Source organism: Balaenoptera borealis (genome assembly GCF_965194805.1).
Source record: "Balaenoptera borealis genome assembly, chromosome: 11".
Lineage (NCBI taxonomy): Eukaryota > Metazoa > Chordata > Mammalia > Artiodactyla > Balaenopteridae > Balaenoptera > Balaenoptera borealis.
In genome coordinates, this window is record NC_138868.1 from 17361010 (window position 1) to 17375133 (window position 14124).

The 14124-nt window shown below is 35.9% G+C and overlaps 1 protein-coding gene across 7 annotated transcripts in view; it reads right to left on the reverse strand.

Annotated features, from left to right (window-relative positions):
* The window catches only part of TTC17 (tetratricopeptide repeat domain 17), a 140908-nt gene that overhangs the window by 76362 nt on the left and 50422 nt on the right, over positions 1-14124 (reverse strand). For all 7 annotated transcript variants that reach the window (XM_082343672.1, XM_082343670.1, XM_082343671.1 and 4 more), the window contains 6 exons: positions 11066-11212; positions 9595-9710; positions 9273-9438; positions 8028-8105; positions 7666-7890; positions 468-654 (listed from right to left, as the gene is read on the reverse strand). In XM_082343672.1, the coding sequence (XP_082199798.1) occupies positions 468-654; positions 7666-7890; positions 8028-8105; positions 9273-9438; positions 9595-9710; positions 11066-11212 (919 nt within the window). The remainder of the gene's footprint in view (positions 1-467; positions 655-7665; positions 7891-8027; positions 8106-9272; positions 9439-9594; positions 9711-11065; positions 11213-14124) is intronic.

The following is a 14124-nucleotide window of genomic DNA, read 5'->3' on the forward strand; positions in this document are numbered from 1 at the left end:
TAGCCGCTTCACGTCGGACGACTGCCTGAAAGGTGTGGTGAAGGTCCACACCACCTCCACTCAAAGACAAGGCGCTGTACTTCGGTGAATGAGGATAGAAACACTGCTTCACATCTCATTACACAGTTTGAATTTGTGGCAGAAAAAAATATCTTTTACCATAAATATGAGTTGTTGTAAAACATCAGAGATTTGGGGGAGAGAAAAAAATCTTGCAGCTTATCAATCCCAGTCGAATATACTTTAATCAGCCTTTCTCAAACTAGGGTTCTGGGAGAGAATTAAGCCTAATGCTCCAAGGCATGTACATGGCAAGTTATTAATTAATTTCTTTCCTATGTATCTAGAATTACACTGGTTATGTAAAAACCTTGGAAAAATTAAGAAAATCATTTTCTGTGTTCTGTTGATCAAAACAGGAATCCTGATTGAACTCATTATTTTGCCAGCATTTAACAGCTGCTTACCACTGCAAACAGAAGAGGTGATGTTGTACAGAAAAGGATAAAACTGCATACAGCGAATCAACTTCAGGCTGTTTTCACACTCTGGGCATTTGGTAGTTAATTTCAAAGCCTGTCTAAAGGCCTCAAGTGCCCCACTGATATTCTTCAGAGCAAGGTAAGCATTTCCCAGGCTCAAAAAGGTCAGGGGCTAAAAAGAAAAAAAAAAAAAATCAGAAAATGTTAATGAATTAATATTTTCTGAGAGTTACAAAACCTTTACAGTATATGTCTTTTGGTTTTTTTTAGGTTACCTCATAAAAGTTACCCCAACTGTCCATTTTATTTACATCAGCTAATTCTAAACTGTTTAACATAAGTTTATTTTTTACCAAGATAAAAAATACAATAAAGTGTGTAACATGCACTAATCTTAAGCGTACAGCTCAATGAATTTTTATATATGTATATACCCCTGTAACCACCACTCATCTAAAGATACAAAACGTTTAGAACATTTCTGGTGCCCCAAGAGGTTCCCCTGGGCAATGCAACCCCAACCCCAGAGGTAACCACTTGATGTGATGTTGTGACTATCACCATAGCTCAGCTCTGCCTTGCCTGTTCTTGAACTTCATATAAATGGAATCAAACAGCATGTTCTCTTACGTGTATAATATGTATCCTTTTGTACCTGCTTTCACTCAACACATCTAATATTCAAGAAACTAGATTTTTTTGTGTACTGTTTGTTCATTCTTCTTAAAAAAAATTGATGTGTAATGTTTCATCATGTGAATACACCACTATTTGTTCATCCATTCTCCTACTGATAGGGAGTTTTTGGATTGTTTGCAGTTTTGGGCTACTATAAATAAACTTTGGTTTATTTATACTATGGTTCATATTTACTATGAACAGTTATGTAAATGTCTTTTTATAGACATATGTACTCATTTTCCTTGGGTATACACTTAGTAGTGGTTCTTAAGGTAGGCATACATTTAGTTTTAGGAGATACAACGAAATCATTTCCCAGTGGACATACAGACTTACACTCCTACCAACAACTGTGAGAATTCACTGACTTGTTATTGTCAGTTTTTTAAATTTAGCTGTTTTAGTGAGATGCTTAAGTGGCATCTCACTGTGATTTTAATGTGCATTTCCTTGATTAGTAATAATGTTGAATATTTTTTCATGTGCTTACTGGTCCTTCGGGTACCCTTATTGCTGAAGTGCTGTTATTTTCCCCATTTAAAAAAAATTGGGTTGCCTTTTTCTTATTGATTTGAAGGAGTTCTTTATATATATACTAGACATGAGACCTTTGCTGGAAATATTTATTGCAAATATCTTCTCCAAGTCTGTTGTTTGCCTTTTTATTCTCTTAATGGTATCTTCTGATAAACAGAAATTCTTAATTTTAATGAAGTTCAGTTATATATTTTTTTCTTTTATAGTTAGTGCTTTTTGAAATCTTTGCCAGCTATAAGGTAACAAAGACTTTCTCCTATGTTTTCATCAAGAAGCTTTATTGTTTTATCTTTCACATTTTGGTACATGATCCACCTCAAATTAATCTTGTGTATGATATGGAGTAGGAGTCAAGGTTCATTTCTTTTTCCATAGGGGATATCCAAGTACTCCATTACTACTTATTGAAAAACCAAAAGCTCCCCACACACACTGTACTAGTGTGCCTTTGTCATAAATCAGGTGACCATATATGCAGGGGCCTATTTCTAATTTCTCTATTGTGTTCCATTGATATGTTTGAGTATCTTTGTGCCAGTACCATACTGATTTAATTACAGTAAGTCTTGAAATCTGGTAATACAAACCTTCCAACTCTGTTTTTTTCTTCCCCACACACCCCAATTTTTGAGCTATTCTAGATCCATTTTTATGTACATTTTTGACTCTCCTTATCAATTTACACACACATATACATGCAACTGCTGGGAGTTTGGGATCGAATTGAATCTATAAATCAATTTGAAGAGAACTTACATCTTAACAATATTGAATCTTTCAATCCATGAACATGATGTATATCACCATTTATTTAGGTTTTCTTTCTCTTAGCAATGTTTTGTAATCATGATAGAAATCTTGTGCATCTTCCTTTAGATTTACTTCTAGATATCTGATTTTTTTGATGCTATTGTAAATAGTCTCAAAATTCTATTTTCCAATTGTTTGTTGAGACTTTGTTTTTATACGCAGCCCGAAGTATTCAGTTTAGGTCATTTTAGCAGAAATATACCTATGCTTAGTATTTGCTGCACACAAACCATTTATTCTACAAACCATCTATTTACTTTATCATTAAAAATATTTTAAAAGATCTAAGAATGTTTTATTCTCAAATTGCACAGTATATCCCGTGAAAAGCAATTATCCCCTATAATTTATCAGCTACTTGCTTTTGATTCAGGCTGTTAGGTCATCAGAAATATCTCACTATAACCAAACCAAGGTGTACAAAATATTCCAGATTAAAGAGGCCTAATCTAGATAGCACTCAGGTTACATTTAAAGTATTACTTAGTGGTTCACACTTAGATATACAATTAAATTCCATACATAGATTTCAGAAATGTCTTTATATTTTCCATAAGAAAATGAAGTATCATGATTATCCTTACAACTAGAATGAAGGAAACGAAGTATCATGATTATCCCTATAACTAGAATGATAGTTGTGCAAATATCTTGTATTGAGACGAATTGGTTAGCATTTTGGAAAAAAAGAATAATTTTCATGAATTCATTCCGAAAATAATTGCTGAGTGTTTACCATGTTTCAAATACTGGTTTTGACACTGGGGATACAGCAGAAAATAAGAAAGATAAATCCCTGCCTTAGTGGATCTTATAATCTCGTGTCACACAATTGTGAGTAAAATGTGATGAAGGACAGCAGGGAAGAGACATAAATAGTACTAAGCATAGGGAAGAGAGTGCCATTACAAATAGAGTAGTAAGGGAAAGACTCACTGAGAAGTTACTATTTGTAAAAGCTTTTAAGGAGATGAGGAGCCAGCTATGAAGAATCTTAGTGGGATGAAGCATTCCAAGCAGAGAGAATAGAAAATGCAAGGGTCCTGAGGAGGGAGCACAGCTAGCATGTTCAAGGAACTGCAAGGCGGCAAGTGAGGCTAGAATAGAATGACCAAGGGAACGAGCTCATGGAGACAAGGTCAGAAAAGTAACAAGGTCATGCAGGACCTTCTACATCATTATAAATTCTTGTCTCTTACTGTGAGTTACATGGAGAGTCACCACAGAGATTTGAACAGACAAATAACAACATCTGACATTAAATTAAAAAATTACTAACTTTGTTTCTTGTGTTTTTTCAATGTAGAAGGTAATTTTTCAATTCTGGCTATGGGATGGAGAGAATTTAGGTGAAAGGAGAGGGGAAGCGGCTCCCTTTAAGCAATACTCACATATAAGTTTAGCAAATGTTGAGCACTACTGGTGCTGTATTTATTCATAATGCAATTTCTTTCTTTCTTTCTTTTTTTTTTTTTTTTTGGCTGCGCTGCGCGGCACGTGGGATCGAATCCGTGCCCCCTGCAGTGGAAGTGTGGAGTCTTAACCACTGGACCAACAGGGAAGTCCCTGACAACATCAGACTTTTAGTAAGAATTTCATTGACTGTTGCATTGTGAATAGAGTGTAGGGTGACAAAAGCAGAAAGCCAAGAAGCTAGTTAGGAGGCTACTGAAATAATCTAGATAAAAGACAATGATGGTGTAGATAAGATAGCAGTGGAGATGATGGTAAATAGTGAAATTCTGGGTATATTTTAAAAACAGAATCAGCAAGATTAGTTAATAGATTGAATCTGCCCTGAGAGAAGGAGAAAGGTACGAAGGATGGCTCAAAGGTTTTGTCCTGAGATACTGGCTTTACTGTCTCCTGAAATGGGGAAGACTGAGAACAAATTAGAACAATGTTAAGGAGCTTAGTTTTGGCCTGTAGTTTTAGACTGTGTTTTAGACATTCAAGTGGAGGTGTCATGAAAGCTGTTGGATAAAGGAGTCTGGAGTTCAGAGCAAAGGTGATAAGTGACTCAATAAGGAAAGTGTACTGTTCTTGAGATATGGTCCTGGAACAACCAGATATCCGTTTGGATATGAACTTTGACGAATGAACTTTGATCCCTACCTCACATTGCAAAGAAAATTTAACTTGAAATGGATCATAGGCCTCAATGTGAAACCTGAAACTGTAAAACATCTACAAGACAACATAGGAAAAGACCTTTGTATATCTGAGAGTCAATTATTTAAAGACAAACCAGAGAAAACAAAATAGAACTATTTTTTTTTCAGACTTCTTATGAGGACACCTTAAATCTAACAATAGAAATCAAAAGGAAAAAGATGGAAAATTAAGGTAAGTTTTAAAAGCTAAGATAAAAAGGCAAAGAGAGAAAATTTTTTTAACATATGACAGATGGAGTTAAAGACTTTATTGTATAAAGAGTTCATGTAAAATTAAAAAAAAAACAAATTCTAACAAAATGAGCAAAATGCCTACATAAACTTTTACTTTAAAAATACAATAAAATAGGGGACTTCCCTGGTGGCACAGTGGTTAAGAATCCACCTGCCAATGCAGGGGACATGGGTTCGAGCCCTGGTCTGGGAAGATCCCACATGCCATGGAGCAACTAAGCCCGTGTGCCACAACTACTGAGCCTGCGCTCCAGAGCCTGAGAGCCACAACTAGTGAGCCCACGTGCTGCAACTACTGAAGCCCGTGCGCCTAGAGCCTGTGCTCCGCAACAAGAGAAGCCACTGCAATGAGAAGCCCGCGCACAGCAACGAAGAGTAGCCCCCACTCCCCGCAACTAGAGAAAGCCCGCGCACAGCAATGAAGACCCAATGCAGCCAGAAACACAAACAAACAAACAATAAACAATAAAACAGGGACTTCCCTGGTGGTCCAGTGGTTAAGGCTCTGAGCTCCCAATGCAGGAAGCCCAGGTTCAATCCCTGGTCAGGGTACTAGATCCCACATGCCGCAACTAAGAGCCTGCATGCCGCAACTAAAGATCCCGCATGCCCCAACTAAAAAATAAAAAATAAAAAGATCCCGCACGCTGCAACTAAAAAAAAAAAAGATCCCGCATGCTGCAACTAAAAAAAAAAAAGATCCCACATGCTGCGAAGATCCTGTGTGCCGCAACTAAGACCCGGCCCGGCGTAGCCAAATAACTAAATAAATAAACATTTAAAAAAATACAATATCCTTAAAATAAGATAAAGAAATTTATGTTACAACAGAGAAATGAAATTTTTAAAAGTAAATCTGTTTTACAAACGTTAATACAGAAGCAGTGTGACTTGACTATAAAAGTGTGAACTCTAAAGGCCACTCTCCCTGAGTTCAAATCCAAGCTCTATGACTTTCTGTAAATCCCTTTGGCTTTCTTTTTCTATCAAATGGGTAAATCTTATCTCATAGGGTTGTTTTGAGGATTAAATGAGTTCTTACATGTAAAGTGCTTAGTATGATGTCTGGCTCTAGTAAACAATCAATAAAAGTTAGCAGTTACTTCAACTGATTCTGGTGACAATACAAGCAAAATGAATATTTATAGATCTTGATTATGGCAATATATATTGGCCCAAATCTTTCTGTGGATTGTTTGGTATTTTGTATCAAAGCCATCAAAATATTCATTCTCTTATTTACTTAGTAATTCCACTGCTACTAGCAGTCTTTCCTAAGAAAATTATCTGGAAAACAGAAAAGGTCTTATCCAGAAAATCATTACTGATATTAGCAACCTAAACATCCAGCAACAGAGGAGTAAGTTCTGACATATCAATTCATCAAACTTTTATACAACCATTTAAATTGATGGCTATTAAAACTAGGTAGTAATAAATTTTTTTATATAATAGGCTTTAAAGATCACCAGTACAGTAAAGTTACAACACTATGAAATATTTACATAGAAGGAAAGCTTATAAGGAAATATTTCCAAATGTCAACAGCTGGGGGTAGGGTCTGATTAAGGTGTATTTGGGGTATCTACCCTGATTCATTGATTTATATTTTTATTCTTGTTGCAGTGCCACAGTATTTAACTGAAATTTTAGTATAATTTTCAAATATGAAAAGGCAACTAATCTCTAAAGGAGCTTGTTTTTTGTTTTTGTTTTTCAGAAGAATACTGCCTAATTGCCTCGGCTGGTGGCAGAAAAAAGTGAACCATGAAAAGTATCAAGGGAATACAGCTGTGGGTGTTCACTTTATCACATCTCATATAGACCATCTGTTCTACTATAGCCACATCTGGCACATAGTAAACATTTGATTAATATTTGATGTACTTCTCTGGCAACTTGGCCTGTTGTATAACAGTGATTATAAACTTTTACTTAAAATCCAGTTGTGAATTTGTGTATTTCAAAGGAAACTCTTAACAGGCAACATTCTCTTCTAATACTGAAAAAATCAGTTTTAGGACACTTCAAATAAACCTAAGCCATTCATGCACACTTCTTCTAAAAGTTTCTTTGCGTATAAAACTCAGAAACATTTAGACACTAAGTATAAAAGCAATTTAACTATATATTTATTATAACTGCATTCATCAAACCTAAGATGTCATCAATTATAACATGCATCCTTATTTCAGAGATGTTAAAATATGAAAAAAAAAGTAAGTGGTATTTTAGAAACAATGAAATAAAATATTTAACTACAAAGCAGTGACACAACTCCATGGACTGCATGTGGGAGGTTCAGGGCATGAATATCAACCTACCTATCTATCCTTATCAAAACAACCTTTAAACTGTGCTCTGGCTTGGTTGGTATAAAGGTATCTATAAATTAAAGCTGTAAAACAGTATAATATTATGCAATGTACATGCTGTAATGAGTTGGATAAAGTGAGAAGCAGATGTTTCAGACATAAAAATGTGGCAGTATATTTTTAGCAGCCATGTCATTCTTATGTAAATGTAAGTTTCTAAAAAAAATAACTATAATTTATAAACTTCATTCATTTAAAATAAAGAGATGAACACATCAAAAATAAAACAAAGCCCTCTTACAATATGCAAATTCTACTCAAAAATAAAACATGAGTTCTTTTTATGCCCTCTCTATAAAAATACATATTATACTCTGAATTTGAGTGATCACTACTTAGTATATATTGCGACAAAGAAACATAAAACCTCACCTCAGAGCTATTGATGGCCAAAGCTTGAAGCAGCAGTTTAGTGGCATCAAGATGAAGGCCATAGTGAATCAAAAGGTTGGCCAAGTTCACAAGAGGAACATCCTGGTATTGAAGGGGAGCCAAATTCAAAGCCCTCTGAAGACAAGCAATAGCAAAGGTGCTATTTCCTACTGCTCTCCAGTAGAGTCCAGCTTCATTGAGTATCAGCCAGACAGGAGCATTTGGCTGAAAAACCCCAAATACTTCAGTTAATACAAGAATACAGTACTCATTCTAAAAAGGATTTTTTAATACATGCATTTTAACTTTTAATTACAATTACTAAGCATTTAAATTTCAGATATCTGAAGTAGGCAACTCACCTTGTTAATAGCATGAAATAAGAAAGACCCAATTTCTTCTTCTGGGATAGTATAGTTATTAATACGGGAAAGTAAAATCTGAAAACATCAAAAGGAAGACTGAATCAATTGAAAATAACAGGGAAGACACTTGAAAAGAATTTCTATAGACAACAGTTTTGAGCTCCTCAGGAACAGCTAATTTGAATAGATATTTATAATTATGTACATAACATGCAGTCATTGACATTACAACAGGTGTTACTCTGCTCACGTATGCCTTAGTTTCCTTTAATTAAAAAAAGTTAAAAGACATATACACCACATACATATTAAGGTGATCTATCATTTCCCCGTTAAAGTCAACCTAAGTGTCCAGAACCAAATGAGAAATTATTCAGAAAGCAAAGCATGCAACACCTGATGCAATTAAAATCTGCTATCCTTCCTAGCTGGAAAAGCACCAGATCCTCAATTAATCTACTTTATATTCTTGCAGCATTTATATAACCGTGAGCAACTCTACGGTAGGGATCATGGTCTATTTATCTTTGTATTCCTAGAACTCCAAACAGTGCCTGGAACATAATGTTTTTTGCCTCAGTAAATGCTGAATATAAGTAGTAACTGCTCACAGTTTTAAAATTAAATTAAAAAAAGGTCATGGTGATGGTCTGTTTTCTCTGTAAAAAGTAAATTTTTTCATTTGTACCTATGGAATGGTATCTAATATAGGATTTATATTCAGTAATAAAACATTCCTAGTTATACATAGCTAATAGGAACTAAAGAAAACAGCATAACAGAACATATTTATACTGTCTGCAAAGTAGTTATCAAATTCATACAAATTCCTAAGGACCTCGTATGAGCGCAAAGTAGGGTTGATAAGGCCAAGGAAAGAGAATCTTCAAGCTTTCAATTTATACAAACTTCTGGAAGCTTGGAGAATGTAAAGCTAAACTGCAGTGGTCAGAATGGCCTCCACTAGGTAAACAGAGTTCTGTGTTACTCATCTTTGCAGCCCTCTTAGAGGAACACTGCTTAGGTGGTCTATGTACATAGCAACCCTGGGGAACACTTTACTGGCATTCCTTCAATAGCATGACTGACTTCTTAATTATTTCACCAAATCTTTAACTCTATCTTTCAGTTTTATAAACTTAAAGCTCAACAACTGCCTTCTATCAAATTTTTGCTCCACCTATGAGGCTTGTGAAGTCAACCAGAATGGACGGCAATAACACCAGCCTAAGTGAGCCTTACTTTTCGTGCATGGTCATCTGGCATTTTGGCTTTCAGATCCATGCGGACCTCTAATTCTTTGACTAAGTAGGACAGAGTCTGGCTTTTTCTGATGTCAGTTATGGAACAGTCAGGGGTTTGGGCCTCTTCTTCTGAAGAATAATCATCACTGTTGAGTTCGTGGATCCTGGCACAAGAAAAAGGAACAAAATTCATATTTTCAAAGTTTGGGTGACTTCAAAATAAAGACTTAACCTTTCAAGTCCAAGGCTGGTGCTCTCAAAGAACCGCCAGATGATAATCATGCAGAATCAAGTGCTTTGCCAAATCCATCAGCACTTGCCTGAGTCCTTTGTTTTCCGGAGGCAGAAAATACGTTGGCAATTCCCCGCCAACAGGGACTCTAGGATAGCTTTCTGCACAATCTGCTCTTTTAGGCCACAGAATATGCTGTTTGTCCTAATAAAAAAGAAAGTTTCTCATAAATTTCTTCAGATTCAATACTTCAATATGCTAAATGAACTTTTAAAAGAACATAAATATACTAGGATAACCGAGAAACAATTTAGTATTTTAAGATATAGACACTGTGGTAGACTCTATAATATCCTTTCTACTGCAGATTATTAGTCTAAGTCAGTAATTCTACCTGCTTTACCACAGACTGGTTCAGGGTTGGGCAGGCCTAACTCAGTTGAGCCAGTAAGACACAAGGAGAGGTCTGCCTGGGGCTTCCAAGAAAGAAAAGCCAGTCTTAGTCTCTTATGCCACATAGGATCAAAAACCGTGTTGCTCCAGCTACTGCTGGCTGTCGCCTCAGTACCATGAGGAAGACAGGCTTTAGGATGGAACCAATACAGTGGATGGCAAATTAAAGAAAAGGAAAGAAATGGGTCACTGGGCCACTGAATCAACCAAAGCCAAAGTTTGCTCTATCTTTGGATTTCCTATAGTATGAGGTGAATTTTCTTTCGTTTAAGTTAATTTGAGGTGGAGTTTGACTTGTACCTGGAAGCATACATACACTTAAAAAACTGGCACAGAAAACTATTTTTCCCTTAACTAAGACCTTTTCTTTGCCAATGCCGAAGTTTAACAATTATTATTTTATTTGTAAAATTTCATCTTTCTAAATATAAATAACACATACTAGAGGTTTACTAAACTTATAGCCTGAAGCTTTCAAACTTGGGAATTTATATTAGACATAATTAAATAATAAGTGGCTGTATTAATTCTGTTAGAATAAAAACACAATTAAATTCTGAAAATTTAATATTGAATAAAAAGTACATGGTTTCTGTCTTCATATGTTGGTATCCCCATTGGCTAACATACAATTATTTCTTAGCTAGGTTAGAAATACATATTTATTTACTTGTTTATTATCTGTATCTTCTGCTAGAATGTGAGCTCCAGCAGAGCAAGGAACTTGTGCACTATATTCATAGTATCAGCCTGGTATACAGTTGGAAGCTCAATAAAAGAATGCTGATTAAATAAGTGAAGTACATACAAGCACACACTTAGGTCAAGTTTAGAAACTTGTGAGGGTTGGTAATTATACTCAGAGCTCAGAGCTTTGAACTGAAATCAGGGTGTCCATCTGCCCCACTTGACTGGCAAGAACTTAAGACAGACCCTGTGTCTTACCACCTAGCAGAATGCCTTCCATTTAATATAAGCTTAACAAATGCTTGCTGAACTAAGCTGAACAGTGACTGGGGCCATATTAATCAGTGGGGTTGAGGGCCACTGCTTTAAGAAATCTTGTCTGTTAGAGAAAACTCCTTCATCATCCTCTACTAACTTACCCTATATGCATCGGAGTCCCTGCCCCAGATCCAGAGAACAGAATGGGCTACGGGAGAAGACTTGACCAAATCACTGATATCACTCTGATTTGCTTGAACATCAAAGTTCACAGACATCATACTGGAGGTTGATGAATCCTCACCAAACTAGAAAATGAAAAGAAAAGTTCAATCAAATTGAAAGCAGAAAAGGAGTTGTGAATAAGATTTAACTCAACCCCAAAATGTTAATGAATACTCAAAATTAGAAGGAAATCACAAAGTAGGTCAGTTAAAAGGCAATCAGATCTTTAATTTTCAGAACTATGCCCCAACAGTATTCTCTCACAGATAATGCATAGCTAGCAACTTTCAATCAACTATGATACTGATGTGTGAGAAAACTAGTGTGGGTTGTTTTCCTGTCCCACTACTTCCTTTCTATGATTTAGTCTCTTCTAGGTTTAATGATTAGCTAATTTAGATGTTTGATTCATTATTCCTCTCCCCTACCTAGACTAAAATGATTACTACTCTATAAAATTAGTGTGCTTAAGGGTTCCTAAGAGCTTAATATAGCTATCATTTAGGCATTAAAAACCATTGGACAGTCAATTTCAAATATGTATAGCCTTCAACGGTGAAAAACTAAAACGATTTCCTCTAAGATCAGCAACAAGACAAGGTTGCCCACCTCACCACTATTATTCAACATAGTTTTGGAAGCTTTAGCCACAGCAATCAGAGAAGAAAAAGAAATAAAAGGAATACAAATTGGAAAAGAAGTAAAACTGTCACTGTTTGCAGATGACATGATACTATACATAGAGAATCCTAAAGATGCTACCAGAAAACTACTAGAGTTAATCAATGAATTTGGTAAAGTAGCAGGATACAAAATTAATGCACAGAAACCTCCTGCATTCCTATACACTAACGATGAAAAATGTGAAAGAGAAATTAAGGAAACACTCCCATTTACCATTGCAACAAAAAGAATAAAATACCTAGGAATAAATCTACCTAAGGAGACAAAAGAGCTGTATGCAGAAAACTACAAGACTGATGAAAGAAATTAAAGACGATACAAACAGATGAAGAGATATACCATGTTCTTGGATTGGAAGAATCAACACTGTGAAAATGACTATACTACCCAAAGCAATCTACAGATTCAATGCAATACCTATCAAACTACCAATGGCATTTTTCACAGAATTAGAACAGAAAATTTTACACTTTGTATGGAAACACAAAAGACCCAGAATAGCCAAAGCAATCTTGAGAAAGAAAAATGGAGCTGGAGGAATCAGGCTCCCTGACTACAGACTATACTACAAAGCTACAGTAATCAAGACAGTATGGTGCTGGCCCAAAAACAGAACTATAGGTCATGGAACAGGATAGAAAGCCCAGAGATAAACCGCACACATATTGTCACCTTATCTTTGATAAAGGAGGCAAGAATATACAATGGAGAAAAGACAGCCTCTTCAGTAAATTGTGCTGGAAAAACCGGACAGCTACATGTAAAAGAATGAAATTAGAACATTTCCTAACACCATACACAAAAATAAACTCAAAATGGATTAAAGACCTAAATGTAAGGCCAGACACTATAAAACTCTTAGAGGAAAACATAGGCGGAACACTCTGTGACATAAATCCCAGCAAGATCCTTTTTGACCCACCTCCTAGAGTAATGGAAATAAAAATGAAAATAAACAAATGGGACCTAATGGAACTTAAAAAGGTTTTGCACAGCAAAGGAAACCATAAACAAAATGAAAAGGCAACCCTCAGAATGGGAGAAAATATTTGCAAACAAAGCAAATGACAAAGGATTAATCTCCAAAATATATAAGCAGCACATGCAGCTCAATATCAAAAAAACAAACAACCCAATCCAAAAATGGGCAGAAGACCTAAATAGACATTTCTCCAAAGAGGACATACAGATTGCCAACAAACACGTGAAAGGATGCTGAACATCACTAATCATTAGAGCAATGCAAGTCAAAACCACAATGAGGTATCACCTCACACCAGTCAGAATGGCCATCATCAAAAATCTACAAACAATAAATGCTGGAGAAGGTGTGGAGAAAAGGGAACCCTCTTGCACTGTTGGTGGGAATGTAAATTGGTACAGCCACTATGGAGAACAGTATGGAGGTTCCTTAGAAAACTAAAAATAGAACTACCATATGACCCAGCAATCCCACTACTGGGCATATACCCTGAGAAATCCATAATTCAAAAAGGGTCATGTACCACAATGTTCACTGCAGCACTATTTACAGTAGCCAGGACATGGAAGCAACCTAAGTGTCTATCGACAGATGAATCGATAAAGAAGATGTGGCTCATATATTCAATGGAATATTACTGAGCCATAAAAAGAAATGAAATTGAGTTATTTGTAGTGAGGTAGATGGATTTAGAGTCTGTCATACAGAGTGAAGTAAGTCAGAAAGAGAAAAACAAATACCGTATGCTAACACATATATATGGAATCTAAAAAAAAAAAAAAAGGGTTCTAATGAACCTAGGGGCAGGACAGGAATAAAGATGCAAACATAGAGAATGGACTTGAGGACACGGGGTTGGGGGAAGGGTAAGCTGGAACGAAGTGAGAGAGTGGCATGGACATATGTACACTACCAAATGTAAAATAGATAGCTAGTGGGAAGCAGCTGCATTGCACAGGGAGATCAGCTCAGTGCTTTGGGACCACCTGGGGGGGGGATAGTGAGGGTGGGAGGGAGATGTAAGAGGGAGGGGATATGGGGATATATCTATACATATAGCTGATTCACTTTGTTATACAGCAGAAACTAACACAACATTGTAAAGCAATTATACTCCAATAAAGATGTTAAAAAAAATATGTATAGCCTACCTCCAAACCAAGGTACAACAATATTTGATATTCTCACGAGATACCACAGTTCCTGTGTATTTCTGAAACCTTGTTAGATAAGAGAATGGGACTAGGATGGGATGGAGTAGGAAAGAGATGAGAAAAAGGAATGAATATGATGAATTTGTAGCTCTATGCCTTTATGAACAGGAACAGA